Below are 16,690 nucleotides of genomic sequence, written 5' to 3'. Positions count from 1 at the left end.
ACAGAGGCTGGACTGAGGGCTAAGCTGAATGCTGAAAAATCAAGGAAAGGCAAGTTGAAGAAAGGAAGGAAGGAAGGAAACTGCTTGTGGCATCAGTGCGTTTTTCTTGTTCAATAGGCCATCTCCCATTCTAAGTCAGTTGTCATTTTCATTGTCCCCAGTGTGATGGATGCAGAGAGCAGAGCTAGACATTTCTGCTAAGGTAGCTAGGAGTGAAAGTATACGTTGAAATTGGCCTTTATGGATGTCTGTCAACACCCTGTTTAGATGAATGGGATCCTTCCCACCACAGCAGAGCTATTGTTACAGGCTGTCAGACTCCAGAGAACATCTCTGCATAAGTCTTATTACTTTGAACATTTTTGTGACTGTTTTTGTTGTTTGAGGGGGTTTGGGTGGTTTTTTTTGTTTGGTTGGTCGGTTGAGGTTTTTTTGTTTTTTAAGGCACAGGCCTGAAAATAGAAATGTTTTAAAAGAAAATTTTAGTAATGCAGAAATATCTGCAATGTTAGTATCTGAACAGAAAAAGCACCACTGTTCACTAAGCCCCACGGCAGATTTATGTTGGCATGGTGGCTAGGAAGGTACCTTATTTTTCTGTCTAGAGAAGGGTTCTTGCTGCTAAGAGTCAGACATAGCAGGAGAAAGGAGTAGAAGTCTCCTAGCGTTGCAGCAGCTAATGAATGCCCCCAGAGCCAGGTTTCCCTGTGCTGAGACTGAGCTGAAGGCTGGCAAAGCTGAGGGCTGGAATCCCAAGTTCTCTGGGTGGGCTGAAAACGCCATCAGCTTCTTTGCTTTGACCTGAACTAGAATATTGCACTGGTTTAAGGTTTATTCCAAACTTTTGCATGGAATCAGGAAAAAAGAATCTGGTTAAATTTGCATCCTGGAGCTGTGAACCCTAATTGTAATCAGATCCATCAGCCTACAGATAATAAAAAACACCATAACCCTTTCTCTAAAACCAAGCTTTTAATGCTCAGTAACAATTACATGAACTCAGTACCCCATCCCATCCCTAGCGTCGAAGATGGCTGAGTGGGACTTAAAGCATACGTAGCAGAGCACGTAAAAGCAGTGACTACTCCCTTTAGCTTTGGCTGGGCTTGTCCAGACTGTGGCTTGATTTGTTTAAGATCTCCATTGTCTCTTGGAAATTATTGTAAAATTGTATTTCCTTTGCTGCACCAAAGCTGGACAGTTGCCACAGTTTAGTCCTCTCTTTGATTTTAATGACTTAAGATGAGAGCCACCCATCTGTGGCATCTTAATTTCATCAGTGTATTTTTGAAGACCTGACTGCATTTTTTGCTGTTTCAACAAATGCTTTTTCTGTGTGTGTTAAAAACTTTTGCCATATCATCTGTTATTTGATGAGATTTTGTCTTTGCAGCCTGTAATTCTTCATGATTCCATGGTGTGTGCACCATGATGGGAAAAGGATGGCATTTACCTTTCAAAAAGCACAGATTTCTGGAGCAGAGTATTGTGGCTAATATTGCCATCCAGGATATAAATAGAAACAGTTTTGTCTGATGTTGTCTAACACAGCTGTGGTAGCTCTGAATGACCTACAAACCAACTATGGCACTGCTGTGGAAAAGGCAATACGCTTTGAGCATTGAGGCTGGGAGGTGGGCTCCTGGAACTACTGCTGCCTGCCTGAGAGGCAGCTGCTCTGGGGAGCTCAGAGGGATGCTCCTTCTTTAGGATCCCAGCTGATGGATGGTACCACCTGAGCAGGAGCAGACATAGCCTCCCTTCAATGTCTTATGCTGAGTGGGGTTTTTTTTCAGAGTGGAGTTTAATTTCTCAGCACTGTTCATCTTCCATAACCAATTATCAGTTAGACCTTCTAGTCTATCTCTAGGTTTGCACGGGTGTTGAAGAGTCACTTTTTGCTTGGACTGAAGCCCCTTCTCAATATGTTTCTCAGGCTTTGCAGTTAGTGTCCTAGTGTTGGTGGCTTCATTGTGGACTGCAGGAAGAGAATGAATGTGACCAAATTTTTCAGGTACAGCCTTCTTTTTTTCGAACAGATCAGAGATTTTAAATAATGCTGATGAGAGTTTTGTCAAGTGTTGCTCAAGACTTAGCATACCAATTTGGATTTCTTTCATTAGCCAACAGCCATTAACTTCTTCATGTGATGATTTCAGGAGTCAATATTGAGGCCAGCTCTCCAAGGTGAGAAGAAGTCATTGGATGTGAAATAGTTGAAAGCTGTGCTGTCACTAAAGAGGTACTTTTATTTTAGTGTCAGATAGCCAGTAAGACATAGCTTTCAAGTTCATGTAGCACTTTGTATGGTAGAGTTTACACAGGGTGGTTTTAAGCCTATGTTTGAGAAATTTATTTTCCCCCGTTGGTACCAATCATCGTTGCTTCACATCAGTGCTGTGCTGGGGGTGGTTTAAATGTAAGACTGAAGTCTTTCCAGTCCTTTCCTCTAGGGTCAACAACTTGTTTTACAGTGCAGTGGATTCTGCAGCCAGATCTTGGCTCAGAGGTCTCATCCATTGCTGGGATAACTGGGCTCAGGCTTCTTAAAGAACAGGTCCCAGCTCTTCTCAGGTCTTTCCACACCGACTGTGTCTTTGAATGTGTCCATCAGCCTGGAAGGCTTAGGAGAGTTTTTAACCATCCACAAACTCTCTGTCAATTGAATTCAGATTGCTGTTGTAGTCTTCAGACATCCAGATGGTCCAGAGCCCCATATTCCTTCATCCGGAGAAGGGGTGGGGGAGCTTCATTTCCCTTGCAAGGCCAGGGCAGCCTCTTCAATAATTAGCTCTGCAAGGCTCCTTCCTCACTTTTATTAAGGGTGAGATTTTCCAAGGACTTTGCTATCTGAAAGAAAAAAACGGAGAATTTCCCAAGGACATCTGCACCCATTAGATTTCTCTGTGACTGTTTATGTATTTACAGGTCTGGCATTATGTGAAGAAGAGCTAGTCCCCATTAGGCTCAATGCAGCTATCACTGGGCATTGCCAACCATCTCGTGGGTGATGGGATCCCCCCTAACAATGAACATGGCAGGTGATGAACACTGTTCAAGGTGAGAGGAGCTGGAATGCCCAGAACCTGGTCAGAGCAGCCTGTAGGACAGGACTTCCCAACCTCTTTGCCCTTAACAGAACCATCAAGCAACTGTCCCGCTAGCCAATGTAGCAGCCAGCTAAGCGCAGGGTCAGAATCACAGATCCCCATAGTACAGTGGAAGATAATTTTCTGACGTTAAATACGATAATATTCTATTTTTGTACAGGGTCTGTTAAACAATTCCTCCGGTGCTGAAAACTAGCAAGATTAGTCAACTGTTTGATGAGACATTTGTGTCCACTGCTGTGGAACTAGCTAATTTCTTGTTTAATCTGATATCATATTTAGCTGCTATGAAGTATTGTTTGTGTAGGTTAAAGCAATGCTACTCACTTGTTACAGGTTAGAGAATGCCTGCACTCTGACTTGGCTGATCTGGGGTGAAAGGTCTGGTGAGCTCTGAGAAAAGAGATCGTGGATTTAAATCTGGTGTTTTCCCAGTGAAAACCGAACAAAAAAATCTTATCGTCTTGGTGTCTCTGGCAGCATTTTGTTGGACAGTTACTCAAAAAGGCTGTTTAAATAACTAAATTGAAAAATACTATGGTGAGGAGAAAAGATTTCGGTTGGATTTGAAACGAAACATGTTCTCTTTTCCTCAATAAAATGACCCTTTCCCACTGCCAAGTGTGCGCAGGCTTGAATGAAACATTTAATTTGTGAGTATTTTTTCCCTCTCTTAAAAACAATTACATCGAGCTCACTTTTGAAGCAAGGTACTGCTCCAAAATGAAAATCCGACGTCTTGTTTGTGAAACGCTGGCACAAAATGTCTCACCCTTTCTGAAAAATCAGTTTCTGCCTCTGCCACCCCTTAACCCTTTCTCCCCTCCCATTTGCTTTTGACTGAAACTACTTCATTCAAATTCAATCCTTTGCTCAGATGTTTAGATCACCCTGAAACTGCATTTTTTAGAGAGTAAACTGAGACATTTCGCTCTTCCTACTGAGCGCATACTGGTGCTCTGCAGGGTGCAGTTATAGCTCTTACTTCCCTCTAGATATTGATGTTGCTGGGACTTTGATGGGGAAGTGAAAACTGGCTGCCTTATTGATGAAACCTTGATTGGCATGTAGAAATTCCCAACCAAACAGGGGGTTTAACTAAGAGAGAAGGGAAGAAATCAGTAGATGATGGGATTTTTCCAGCTTCTGGCACTGCATTACAAACAATGGAGAGTGTGCGTGATGGACGCTGCCCGTTTGGCAGCTGAAAGGGTTCTTTAAATCAACGAGGGACTGAAGTAACTTGCTCCAAATTGGTTTTGTTTCTGTTTAGTTGAGCGAGGCAGTTCAACTTATGTCTGAATATACAATCATATTAGCAACAGTGTAAATTATGTGTGTGCAGGGAAGTCAGACCTCTTGCATTTGCAGTGTGTTTGCCCTGACTATCAACCATTTACCCACCATGTGCAGAATTTCTTTACATGAATGATCCATGGTTACCTCATGTAACAGCAGTGAAGTCACTGCCTATGCAATGGCATGGTGTCTTCTGCGTAGTTAAGTTTATTTAATATTAAAATGATGACATTTAAATAATTTTCCTGGAGTTTGCCATTTGATTTGAAATTTCTTGAACTGTGCTGGCAGGAAATTAGTCTACAGTAATTCCTTAATCTTTCTAGAAAGAAGGTTTGTCCAGAGATTAGTAATACTCTGTCCTTCTCTTTCCTAATTCATCAACGTAAGCCCAGCCTACCCTGTTTTCAATCAACAATTGCTTCTATGGGATGGCTGTTTCGTGGCCCATGGGTGAAATCACCTCTGAAGTTCTCCCCACGGCCCTCGGTGCTTGAAAAGGACTGCAGCCGTGCAGAGGGCTTGTCTTGACGCTCTCCGAACTGACTGGGTGTACATGGCCTGTTTTCAGGGAAGAGCTGCCCACGTCGTGAAGCATTGCCTCCATCATACTCTCCCGCATAATCCCAGCAGAGAAGCCCTGGTCGGAGTGCCCCAGGGAAACGACGTGTCCCATCTACTGCCACTGCCAGCTCGGGTTAGACACACTTTGTCGGGTCAGCATGAAAATGCTGGAGCTGGTCTTTTCTAGCGCTACCTTGATAACATAGTGTGCTGGGCAGTGCTAGGCACCCCTGCAGGCATGCTGCTGTCTGTCTGTCTGTGCTAGCAGGGCAGCTTAACTCGGGGAATACTGGGGAAGGACCAGGTATTTGGACGGCAGATGTGGGCTCGAGCAGGTAGCGGAGTCCTTGTTCAGGTTAAAGGGAGGGGAGGAGGGGCAGAGCTGATATCTTGTTTTATGGGGGGGTTTAACAAAGGTAACACTCTGGCGGAAGGCTATTCAGGCTGCCATTTCCCTAGCATTTTAAATACCACCCCACTCCTCTCATTATAGCTGGGGATTTTGGCTCTCCCAGGGGGGAGGAGATGTTCTAAATCGGCTGCCAGGGAGGTGGATTTAATGCACTAGGAAGAACTGGCTTCACCAAGTTAAAAAGCAAAACAAAACCCAGTCCTCCATTCCTATTTTTAGTGTTTATGACCAAGTATTTTTGCTTGGTTGCTCATTTTGAAAGGGTTTAGTGAGCCTGCCAGTTGATTGAAAGCTCTGTGGTGTGTGAGCTGGCCTGGCTGGGGAGCCTGCAGTGCATAGCGACGAGGTCCGAGCCATGCCGGAGGTTTTTTTCCACTGCAGTTTGTTGAAGGGTAACGAAAATGTCCCCCGGGCAAAGGGGATGTTGGCTTTCCAGGTTGTGGTGATTCATCTTGTCTGGATAAGCAGTCTTTCTCCCACTCCTGCACGTTCATCTCCATCTACCTCACCCCTGCTTCACTGTGCAACCAAATGCAAAACCTGCCCTGCGTTGCACGGGCGGTATTGCTGGGGGGGGCACTCAGTCAGCCGACCCCTGCGAGGTGTACCTGCTGGGCAGCATTAGCATTCAGTGCCCATTCTCCTGGCCAGTTTGCGCTCTATAAATGGGTTTATTCTTGTTATTAGGAGCTATGTCCCCGGCATATGGAGTCCGTGCGGTGCCTGCAGGCAGGTTTCCTTCCTGTTGGTGTTGGTAAGCAGCCCAAGTGCCTCCTGGCAATTAGCAGATCGTTACCCATAATGCGGCGCGCGCAGCGATGCAGCCTGGTGGGTTTTCTGGAGGTCACTCTGACCTAATTCACCCCCAGGAATTGTACAGTGCTGGCATGACTTACCAGTGCATTAACAAGCTGATGCTTCAGTACGAGGTTATTTGAGTGCTTCCACATTATTTTTCTCAGGCAAGAAATAGCCATTTTGTCTAGCAGCCAACAGTGGCTAACGGGGGCCGGTCTGGAACAGGAGGGAGCGGAGTGCTGGCTGGTTTTGACACGGGACATCGTGGGTGTGTGGCGTTTCCTTTGGCTCTAACATTGCGGGCCACTTCTGATCCCCTGGGTTGCAAATGTGCAGAGCCCCGTTTGCCACCTTGCTTCTGCGTTATCACAGCATCTTTGCAGTGAACCAAGCAGCGTGTCAGGTGTGTGCCTGAATCCCTGGTGCACAGCCTCTGAGGGGAAGACAGAGGAGCAAAACTGTGCCCCAGATCTGCCCAGACCCCCACGTGAGCAGATTTCAGCCTGTCCCAGGCAGTTTTGGAGGGGCAGGTGTGCCTGGCCAGAGGGGGACACCCACCCAGCAGCAGGCACCATGGCAGAGCTCCCTCTGGCAAACCTGAGCCCAGAGCAGAGGACCTGGCTGCAGCATCACTAGCCCAAACCAGGGTGTTCCCCCCGGGCTGGCGATATCTATACACCACAGTTAATTGTCACCGGTTTTTAGAGGCTTTTAAAATCTGTAACTTCTGGTTTTCATTTCTCCTTGCTAAGATATGTGTGGCTGGACTGTGCAGGCTGAGAAAGGGGGGTGACACAGGGAAAGGCACACGCAAACCTATCACAGTAAAAATCACAGTTTAAAAACATTTCTCAAGTAGTTTTCCTGTAAGACTTATGGCATCTGCTACCAAGGGGGTGGTGTGTGGGGAGAAAGTGATTAGACTGACAAACCATTAGGATGCACAGAATAACTCGCTCCTGGCTTCTCTCTTTGCGTGCTCTGGAGATCACCCTTGAATCCCTCCCAGCTCCTCCTGCCACCCCGTGCCAGACAGAGTTACTCTGCCTTGTCTGCAGCTAATCTCTCCGGGTGCATGTGAGTCTGTGTGTGCACAGAGCCTTCATTTTGTTTATGCGTGTGAGCTGCCTTTGAGCCAAGCTTTACTCTCGATGTACCCTCGGTAGCCCAGGCTGGCTTGTCCTAGCTGATGCTCTCAATGCTTAAAAAGGTTTCAGAGGAAATTGTGTGGCGTTGTAGAGTCAAAACGGGGAGCAAGTTGAGCTGGTGGGTGGACTTTCCTCAGGCAACAAAATTTTCTGGGGAACGCCTTGAGATGAGCGGTGTTTCAGCAGGAGCTCGCTGCCCCCCTGCACCCTTTAGTGTTTGCACAGCTAAAGCAACAGCAGGGTAGTGCAGGAGACCGAGCTGCGTCACCTTCCACACCCCACCATTTTACATCTTCCTCAAGATCTCCAGCATTGCTTTCAAACACAGGTCTGTCCTGCTTTCAGTTCCCATTGACTCCAAGCATACCTGCCTCATTACGACTGGGATTGAACTACTATCTTTTGCACAGGGGTTTTATTTGTCCCATGGGTGAGCACTTGAAGTGGGCTGTCTTCTACCGGTGCTGAACATTTGAGCAATCGCTTGTAATTTATGTCTCTTTTCCCACTGGAACTGGCAGTACCGAGAAAAAAACCACCACCTCCGGAGTGCAGCTGGCTGCCAGTCCCGGGTGCTAATGCAGCAGAGTGCCCCTTCCCTTTCTGCGGGCTCGGTTTAAGCTCGGTCCGTGCTGGCCAGAATGACTATAGGAAATTAAATAGTAGGAACTATAAGCTCTTCTACAGCTGAATGGTTTCAGAGCTCCATTAATTATTAAAGGTGTTAATTCTTCCACAATTACTGGCACATCGCGGCATATTAGATTAGAGGAAAGTTGGTCTCTGACCAAATCAGACTGACCAGCCCGTTCACTGAGACCCCCGAGTCCTTTCAGAGCCACCTCTGTCGCGGAGCTGGCAGTGCTGGAGCGCAGTGCCTTGCACACCGGGAGAAACAGCCAGGCTTTCTCATTTCCATCAGGATATGTAGAAATTCATGGGGGTAATATTTCCTCTCCTGTCTAATAGTAATAAAACCCAACGGTGCCTATGAGTGAGGCTTCCTCTTTTGTTGGTTTGTCTGTTTTCTTAAGAAGCTGGGTTCAGCAGGGCTTTGTGCCAAGGGGGGCGAGACAGAGCTCTTCACCTGCAGCCTCTGACACCCAGCCCTGCCCTGGCCGCCAGGAAAGCTGTTATATTTGTCTATAATGAAATACTCCTGCTTCCCTGTATCACAGAGGTACTGCGGCAGGTGGTGCCTCGGATCCTCACCCACAAACATGGCTGAAGGCTTCTGTTTATGAGAAGCTCCATTTGAGCAGACAGGTGTACGTCCCTGCATTGTAACACCTTGACATTGCAAGATGGGAAGCGCCAGGAAAATGCCAAGAGCTCTCCATCCTCATCCCATAGCAACATTCGGTCTTTTTCTGAAAGGTGCAGCTCCTTGAGCCCTGGGATTATGGCAGAGCCAAGCCTTTCAGTGTGCTTGGGTGGTCTGGGTTTTCAAGGGCCCTTTCTAATCCATCTGTTGTCGACGCTGCATGTCGGTAAGGGTGCCTTCTTAGACAAATAAAGGCTAAATTTTTATATCATAAACATAAAATCATATCCCTTATTAGAATTACAAGCTACTTTTCCCTTCTTTTGTATGAATAATGATAATAATACTGACTAATGATGATAGTAGTCACAGAAATCCTTATTCAGTCTTAGCAGGATGATATTTTGCAGTTTCTTTGCATGTAAAACTTCCATTATTTGGATGGGGTTCCTGTGCCATAGATCATTATATCTGTAATATATATTTATAGTTGTTTAAAGTCCTCAATAGTTTATGGAATAAATTCTGATGTGATATAGCCAGGAGCCCTGTGGGTTCTCATTATGCTATTGATTAAAAAGCCCACCACTACACTACACCGTGAAGATAAGGGAAAGAATTGGAAACTGGGTGAAAATTCCTTTTACTTTGTATAAATAATTTCACATTTGTTTTAAAAAAGGAGTCTTTGCTTATTTTTTTCCCTCAAGATAATCTCTGCCTTTGTTTGAAAAAGGTTATTGATTGGATTGTTAACTTAAATAGTCTGTGGCGGGTGTGACAGAGCACATGGCTGCAATTAATCTTGCGATGCAGAATCCATTATTGAAAAAGCACTAATGAGCCATTCTAAGGCCTTCGCTGGTCACAGAGCGCCTGGGAGCAGCAGATTGCTCCTGCCCTGTAATGTCAGTTTTGGTCTTTAGTGTTACACAGCCAGTGTAAGCGGAAGAGGTTTTTAGGTGTGTGGGGGGTTTTGGTTTGGGGTGGTTTTTTTTTGGTATTTATGTTAAAGTTCTCCTTACTGCCAGCCTGCAATTGCACTGGGTGCAGGAGACAAGAAATCGCCTCTGAGTGCGCTCACCCCCCGCCCCTCTGACCAGATGTCTGGTGGACATAGTGTACAATTAAAGCCAGTGGCATGTGAAACATGGGTGTCGCTATAAAATATGGCCTCAGTCATAGGGTTCAGATCCAGAGGAGAGCTTCGATGAAGATGAGGGAGCTTTCAGACCTGATCTATACTTTAAATTATTGCTTTAAGACAAAGGGATGAGCTGTTGAAACCTTGCTGCAAGTTTTATTATCTATGTTGTTTATAGCTATTGTGGCATAGCAAAAGTTTAGGTAGAGAATAGTTATGGTAGATTAGAAACTGTCAATGTTAACATATCACCTTCTCCTTCAACAGAACTGCTCCCGGGGTGTATTTTAGAGGTCTGTCTATTGACTTTGGTGACACCATAAATATCTGTTACTTCTTCCCCCTGTTAGATCTGCGGAGCTGATACAGACATGTGAGAGTGATCCAGGGTTTGCCAGGGCTGAGCCACCACCTGAATTATTAACAGAGTTCCAGCTGCAGACTTTGCTGCACACCTTAACCACAGCAAATGCTGTTTATTACAAGATTAGCAAAGTAAGACTGTTTCTTCATCTTGACCACATAGGTGGTGAAATTAATGAGCAAGATAGACTTTCAGCTCTCTGGCTTGTGCACTACTACAGTGCCTGTAACTTGAACCACATTTTGGACTACTCTTTGTGTAAACTGTGAGTGGAACTGGCCTATTTTTATTTTTATTTTTTAGGGAATTTGAATCTACCTATAGCAGCCTGCCGTGTGCAACTACAGGGCTTTGTCTTCAGGTATTCTGCCACAGAGGGAATGCCAAGAAGTGCTGTGATACGGAGCAGGGATAGCGTTCACTAACACCGCTCCAGGAAGTCCTGGACATGTGAATTTTCTCATAGGTCATGAAAAACACTGGGTTTTGAAACAAAGTAGTGGGAAAATAGAGCAATTGTGAAGAAGGAGAACAGGGAGGGCAGGAAAAAGAATTTTAATGTTTTGAGTATCTACTGACGTGCTTGCTGTATGCTACAGTGCCTCATCGCGCTGCTGGCATAAGTAAAAATAGTCTTTCCAACGACATTAGGTTGGGGTCATGGTACCACAAGGCACGTTGTTTAATGTGAAAGAGGATCTGACTTAGAGGCTGAAGAAACATGTGCATGAGATATTCTTTTTCCCTTAGACATGCTGTGAGCCCTGGGCTAACAGAGAGCAATCTGCGGCTATGCAGACATGGCTGTGGGCATTTATTAGAACCTTTTGTAGTCACAGCATTTGGAGAGATTGCCCAGTGGAGTGACTGGTATGCTTTTGCAAAATATTTCTGCATTGCTACTAAAAAGAAGGCACTGCGGCCCTCACTATTAATATTAAAATTTTCTAAGCAATCATCAGCCCGCAAGAGCCCATTTCTTTTAGGCTTGTGGTGGGTGTGGTTCTTAAGAAGGGCTCTGCAAAATAGGATGGATCACTTCAAGGATGAGGTACCATCAATATGAGGTGCAGCACAGAAGACCTGCAGAGGTGGTTTTGAGGCAAATCAGGAACGAGACAGTCAAGACTGATAGCTGGAAGAGAGCAGGAATGGCTGTGAAGGGACAGAGATAAAGTAGTGAACAGAATCTGACCTTCATGTTGCTTGAGAGAGGGAGAGTCTTTAGCTGGAGTCTCCGCAATGAGCAATGTGTGTACACAGGCAAGTGAGCACGTGAATACATGTATGCATTTAGCTGTGATTTATTTCTGTAAGTTTGATTCCATTCTTTCTGTTTCTTTTCAAATGTGACTGAAGCTATTTAACTCTCTGATTAACTCACCTCCCTGTATGAGTTGTTTTCTGTGATATATTCCAGTACTGTACAACCTTCCTGGAAGACAACTTTCTGCTCTTGGGATGAATTCCTCCCTGATGTGTAGTGTGGCACATTTGTTCTATTTACTGGTGTTGGAATGAGGTTCTGCATTTGCTGTAAATCAGACCTGGAGGAACATTTCAGTGTCATGTCAGGTTCTGCTAGTTTGGTACTATCAGAAATTATCTGAGGTCCTCTCAGCATGAATAGGTATCATGTCACATCTCCTTCTGCACAGTTGCAGTTTCAAGGTCCCCAGAACTCTAGTTTGGACTTGGTCCACTGTAAATATCAGTAAAATCTGACTTTTTTTGTGTGCTGACATTTCAAGGGCTCCAAAACCCAGTGGTTTTAGATCATCTGAGCTCATCAGTACTGCCAAAACATTTATTTATTCAAAGGCTTAAGAGTGATATGAGCAATGTCATTGATCCCTCCTTCCTTAAATATCTCCTTTATTTTTTATTAGATTTCCTTAATAACTTATGTACACACATTCACATTTCTTTGCTGGACAGGCTTAGTTTATGCATCACACCCATGCAAATATAACTGGAGGTATCATGGACACATAAAGGAAATATATTCCCTACAGCACTATTGTCTTACTCAGCAATTCTCGGCAACTGTTTGCTTCACTAGCTAGAAAAAACAGAAGCTACTTGTAGGGTGCTGATGGGTGATGTGATGACACAGCAAAATACCACTGATCGGTCTGGTAGTGGAGATAGTACACCTATGCCCACATCTGCTGTAGCTGTGCCTTTTTTTCTGATCGGAGAAGCAGCCTTTCTTTCTCTACTCTTAAAAAGACACTTAGGCTGGTGGAGGTGCAGGTGGAAGTGGAAAAGATTTTTTCCTACCCATTGGCTGTATTCTATAAACCACAGACAGGCTAGAAGTGAAAAACCCCATGCACCTGATGGTGTAATTTTCTAGAAGTAGTATGCGGTACTGCTGGATGTGCATACCTGTATTTCTAGTTTTTCTATAGATGAGCAATTGGCGATCCCTGTCCCATGCCCCTGCTCCTGACTATGTGCGATGTTATCGCTTGCATGCGTCAGAGAGAGATGCTAAATACGGGGCTTTCCAAGAAGGCAAGCAATACTTACTGCAGGTGACTTAGGGACTGCCTCAGCCTCATACGGGTGGTTTGGGAGGACAGTACTTTATTTCAGCAGTATATTTTTCTTGTTTTGTTTTGCAGAAGGAACACTGATCCTACCTTTGGTTTGTTTGTTTGTTTGTATTTTCCCCTCCAGAAAGCCCATTGCTGACCCTGCTACTGTGATACCGCTGTTTTGCAAAGCTGGAGTCGACACGCATGTAGGGGTGGGGGTTGTAACTCTGGCGATTTGTCCTTCCCAATTAGATGTGACTGTTCTGCTAGCTTTCCCTTCTTTATTCCTTTGATTTAGTTCATTGTGGGAGTTGGCTTGGGGGTTTTTCATTTTGGTTTCTTGTTTTGATCCTGGAAGGTTAGCTGTGCAATTTGGTTTCTTCTGTGCCAACCAACTTTAGTGGCAGAGCTCTTAAAAAATTAAAAGCTGTATCCCTCCATCCTGTTATGCTTCTTCTCTGTACGCTACTGCTTCCATTTAAGCAAAGTTTACAGAATTGCTCCACCCATTTGGAAATCAGGAAGGGAAGCTCTGAAATGGAGAATAACCTTGTTTCTACTAGTTCCTTCAGTCCAGTCTTAACAACTCTAATTGAAACTGTACTCCAATTTCCATTAAGATGGATGGGCTCTCTCTGAAATTGGGTTTGTTTCTGATTTCATCCTTTCTCTTGGTTTTTTTTTTCCTAAAAAAGCCCCAAAAAACCAAACCCAAAGCCAAACCATTTTTAAGAGCTCTGAATAAAACTGCTTTGCCGATGGGGAACGGGTGGGGACGACTCTGATTTTCTCTTGTGCCCGGCAGCGAAAGGGTTAATGCCTGCTTTCCTCTTTGGTATCTGTTAGCTGCAGCCCATGTTGTGATCAGTCCATGTCCATGTGCGTTTTGTTCCCAAATTCAATACCAGTTAATTCACAAGCAATAAGTGAGCCTTAACAATGACAGTTGTTTCCGATCTTCCTCAGGACACCCGACCTGCCTGCAGTTCACCACAAACATGACTGAGGCTGTTAAAACCTATCAGTGGCAGTGCATTGAGTGCAAATCCTGCAGCCTTTGTGGGACCTCTGAGAACGATGTGAGTTCATTTACCTTTTCCTGCACATAAGCATTACTGCAAGCTACTGTCATGCCCACCCTCGAGAAGCATGTGGCAATGGTGTGGGTCATGGCTTTACTGCTGCTTCCATACGTCTCCAAGGAAGAGCCGCTCCTGAGAGTAGAGAGGAACTTCTCCCCAGTGCCCCCATTAAGCTGTCAGTCTCTGCTGAAATTACCATGGGTATCATGTAGGGCCTCTTGAGATGGCAATACTTGTGGTTTGTATGCTTATTCAACAGAGATTAGCTGGAGGCAGTAAACTCACGTTGCAGGGAGCTGCAAGAGAGTAGTATTTTCAATAGGATAGTCAGGAGTAAATGTGAATGGGTGATAGCCTGAGAGATGGCAGGTGTGTTTCTTCTGTCCCTAATTTTGCTTACTTTCTCGGTATGATTTTTAAATCTTAATTACAAGACTTGGGAAACATGGCAGCGTTTGAACTGGGATGGCTAGGTCTCTCTAGCTAGGTAGTCACCTGATCACCTATTCCAGTGATTTCCAAATTGCGATCCAGAGCCTGCAGCAGGGCAGTGTCCTCTCTGGGGGTTTTCAGTTAAAATCTGATGCTAAAGGTCCTTGGCAGTCTGTGAGAAACCTGGAGAATTGACAGTGGCTGGAGAACTTTCGAGGTGATTAGATGACACCATTCCCTATAGCAGAATAAATTTGAAGCCTGAGATTTTGTTTAGCTTTGGCAGTAAATAAGGAAATCTGAAAACAGGAAGCTCTTCTGTGTTAGGAATCACAGGATACTTCAGAGCAGCTTTTTCCCCCCAAGATATATGAAAGAGCTGCAGACCACATGGTGGGATCATGTAATTTCCATCTGTTTCACAGAGCGTTTACTCAGCTGAGTTTTGGAGAACTACCTAAGTCCAGGCTTTTGATAAGAAAGGTTTCCCCTGAAGGGCTGAGATCCAGCATGTGGTGACATTGGAGCCCGGCAAAGCCTGTCCTCGTCTCTCAGTATGCCATATCCCTGGCCTAACAGCTTTTACTCCTGCATCATAAGGCCACCTTGGGGAGGAAGTCCTCCACCTCCCAGGGAGATTTTCCGGTTTGAAACTGAACTGCCTTTATGCTGAGACGGGCTCTCTTGTAGCCTCTCAGAAATATGGTGGTTGAGTGTGGATGCACAAATGTGATGCCTCTAGCCTTTTACATCCCCAGCAGTCTCTTGGTCTCTGTGTTCCTAGCTGAGCAGTGCTGGTTACCATGCTTATGTTTTCATCTTGGCAAGAGACTAATTTACACCATTTTCTCTCTTCTCCTCTCTTTCTCTCCCTGTTTCCCTACTGTCTCTGCAACAACCCTGCCTCAGGACCAGCTGCTCTTCTGTGATGACTGTGACCGTGGCTATCACATGTATTGCTTGAATCCACCAGTCTTTGAGCCCCCAGAAGGTAACATATGTTGGAAGTCTGCTTTGACAATCACAAAGTCCTTGTGGAGAAGGGAAGAATTTCAGAAAGGTGGCCTGGGCCATGCAGGGTTAAGGAAGCAGTAGCAAAGCAGAGGCAGGTACCACTGGAAAGAAAGAAAATTAATAGATGTGGAGGTGTAGCGTGATCTGAGCTGCCCTGTACAACCTTGCCTGGTCTCTACTTCCTCTTCCAGAACGTGGCTCTTTTGCAGGTCATGGGTGCCTTTGGATGTCCCAGATGGCACTGAACAGCTCAGTTTAGTCAGCTGAGATGAGCTCCTGTGAACTGTGACTTTGGACTTCCTAAGAAGTCAACGTCCCAGAGACAAAGCCCCAGACAGAGAGGTTCTCTCTGGAACAGCTGAGAGTCTGTTGTCAGGAGACTGGAGTAAGAGGAACAACCTTCCTTGTTCTCTGGGCTATCTGTGCCTAGGGAGGGTGAGAGTTTACAGTCTGTATTACGTTTGGTATGTAGTTATGTCCTCTGCAGGGGATTCAATCTGACTATGCTACAACTGGTTGTAGTTTGTCACTTGGTTGTGGAGAAGAGGAACTAGTCCCTTACTGTTATTGATTCTTCGACTAAAATCTGCAGAGAGCAGTAGAATTGGAGGAAACATGCAAGTGTGAATGACTGCAGTTTACATGAGGGGTGAGACAAGAATAATTACAAATCAATCACGCATTCAGGAGCTAAATGCTTGTAACTTTGAGAAAGAATAAAATAAATCAGGAGGGGAAATTTTTGAAATGCAGCTAATAATTAGCTAAAGGTTTCTGTTTGACTAGGAAGTGGTATACTGAAAATAGGAAAATATAAAATACCTAGCGGCAATGCACATCCCAGCTGTGTTGTAACTTGTGTAGAAAGCCTACAGCCCTAACACCAAGGGCAGTAGAGCCTGCTTCAGAAAAATACAGGCAATTCCAATGTTAGGAATATTTGTTATCCTGTTCAAGCTTATCTTGACATAAACTCTGAGTGCCTGGATTTGATGTCATTCCTATAAGAAGGATTTCTCCATTTGCAGGGAGCTGGAGTTGTCATTTGTGCCGGGAGCTGCTCAGAGAGAGAGCATCAGCTTTTGGCTTCCAGGCCTGAGGAGCTCCAGCAGTCAAGAAACATTTTGCTCCCGGTGTTGCCATACCAGCACACAAGTCCCATCCAGCACACAAGTCCCATCCAGAACACAAAGACACAACCCAGATCAAAACGAACGGACACTCAAATACAGGAAGAGGTATCTGTGGTATTCACTGTCACTAAGGTCATACCTCCTGGGCTCTACTACAAGGATCATGTACTTTCCCGATGTCCGGATGAAATCTCTTCACTGCTATGCATGGTTGCTGCTTGCTGTTACGGGCTCACCTGCATTATAGAAGGGGGAAGGTTGTTATATTGACATGGAGAAGTCAATTTTGTGTGGCCTTGTGCTTTCTGTTTAGTCTTCTCTTTAAAGAAGAAGTAGTAAGGTATCTCCCAAGGAATTATTGGTGAGTACTTTGGCTGGGAGCA

General features: G+C 45.0%; 1 protein-coding gene across 6 annotated transcripts in view; it reads left to right on the top strand.

The window, feature by feature from the left end:
• Positions 1–16,404, top strand: part of DPF3 (double PHD fingers 3) — a 185,925-nt gene extending 169,521 nt beyond the window's left edge. For 4 of the 6 annotated variants that reach the window (XM_080397650.1, XM_080397656.1, XM_080397652.1 and 1 more), the window contains 2 exons: positions 13,613–13,725; positions 15,070–16,282. In XM_080397650.1, the coding sequence (XP_080253776.1) occupies positions 13,613–13,725; positions 15,070–15,255 (299 nt within the window). In that variant the 3' untranslated portion in view covers positions 15,256–16,282. Of the gene's footprint in view, positions 1–13,612; positions 13,726–15,069 lie in introns of all 6 variants that reach the window. The other 2 variants (XM_080397653.1, XM_080397651.1) reach the window with 1 other exon arrangement.
• Positions 16,405–16,690: the final 286 nt, after the last annotated feature.

This window comes from Falco punctatus (genome assembly GCF_963210335.1).
Source record: "Falco punctatus genome assembly, chromosome: 7".
In the NCBI taxonomy this organism is placed as follows: Eukaryota; Metazoa; Chordata; class Aves; order Falconiformes; family Falconidae; genus Falco; species Falco punctatus.
This window is presented reverse-complemented; position numbering and strand designations above follow the sequence as displayed.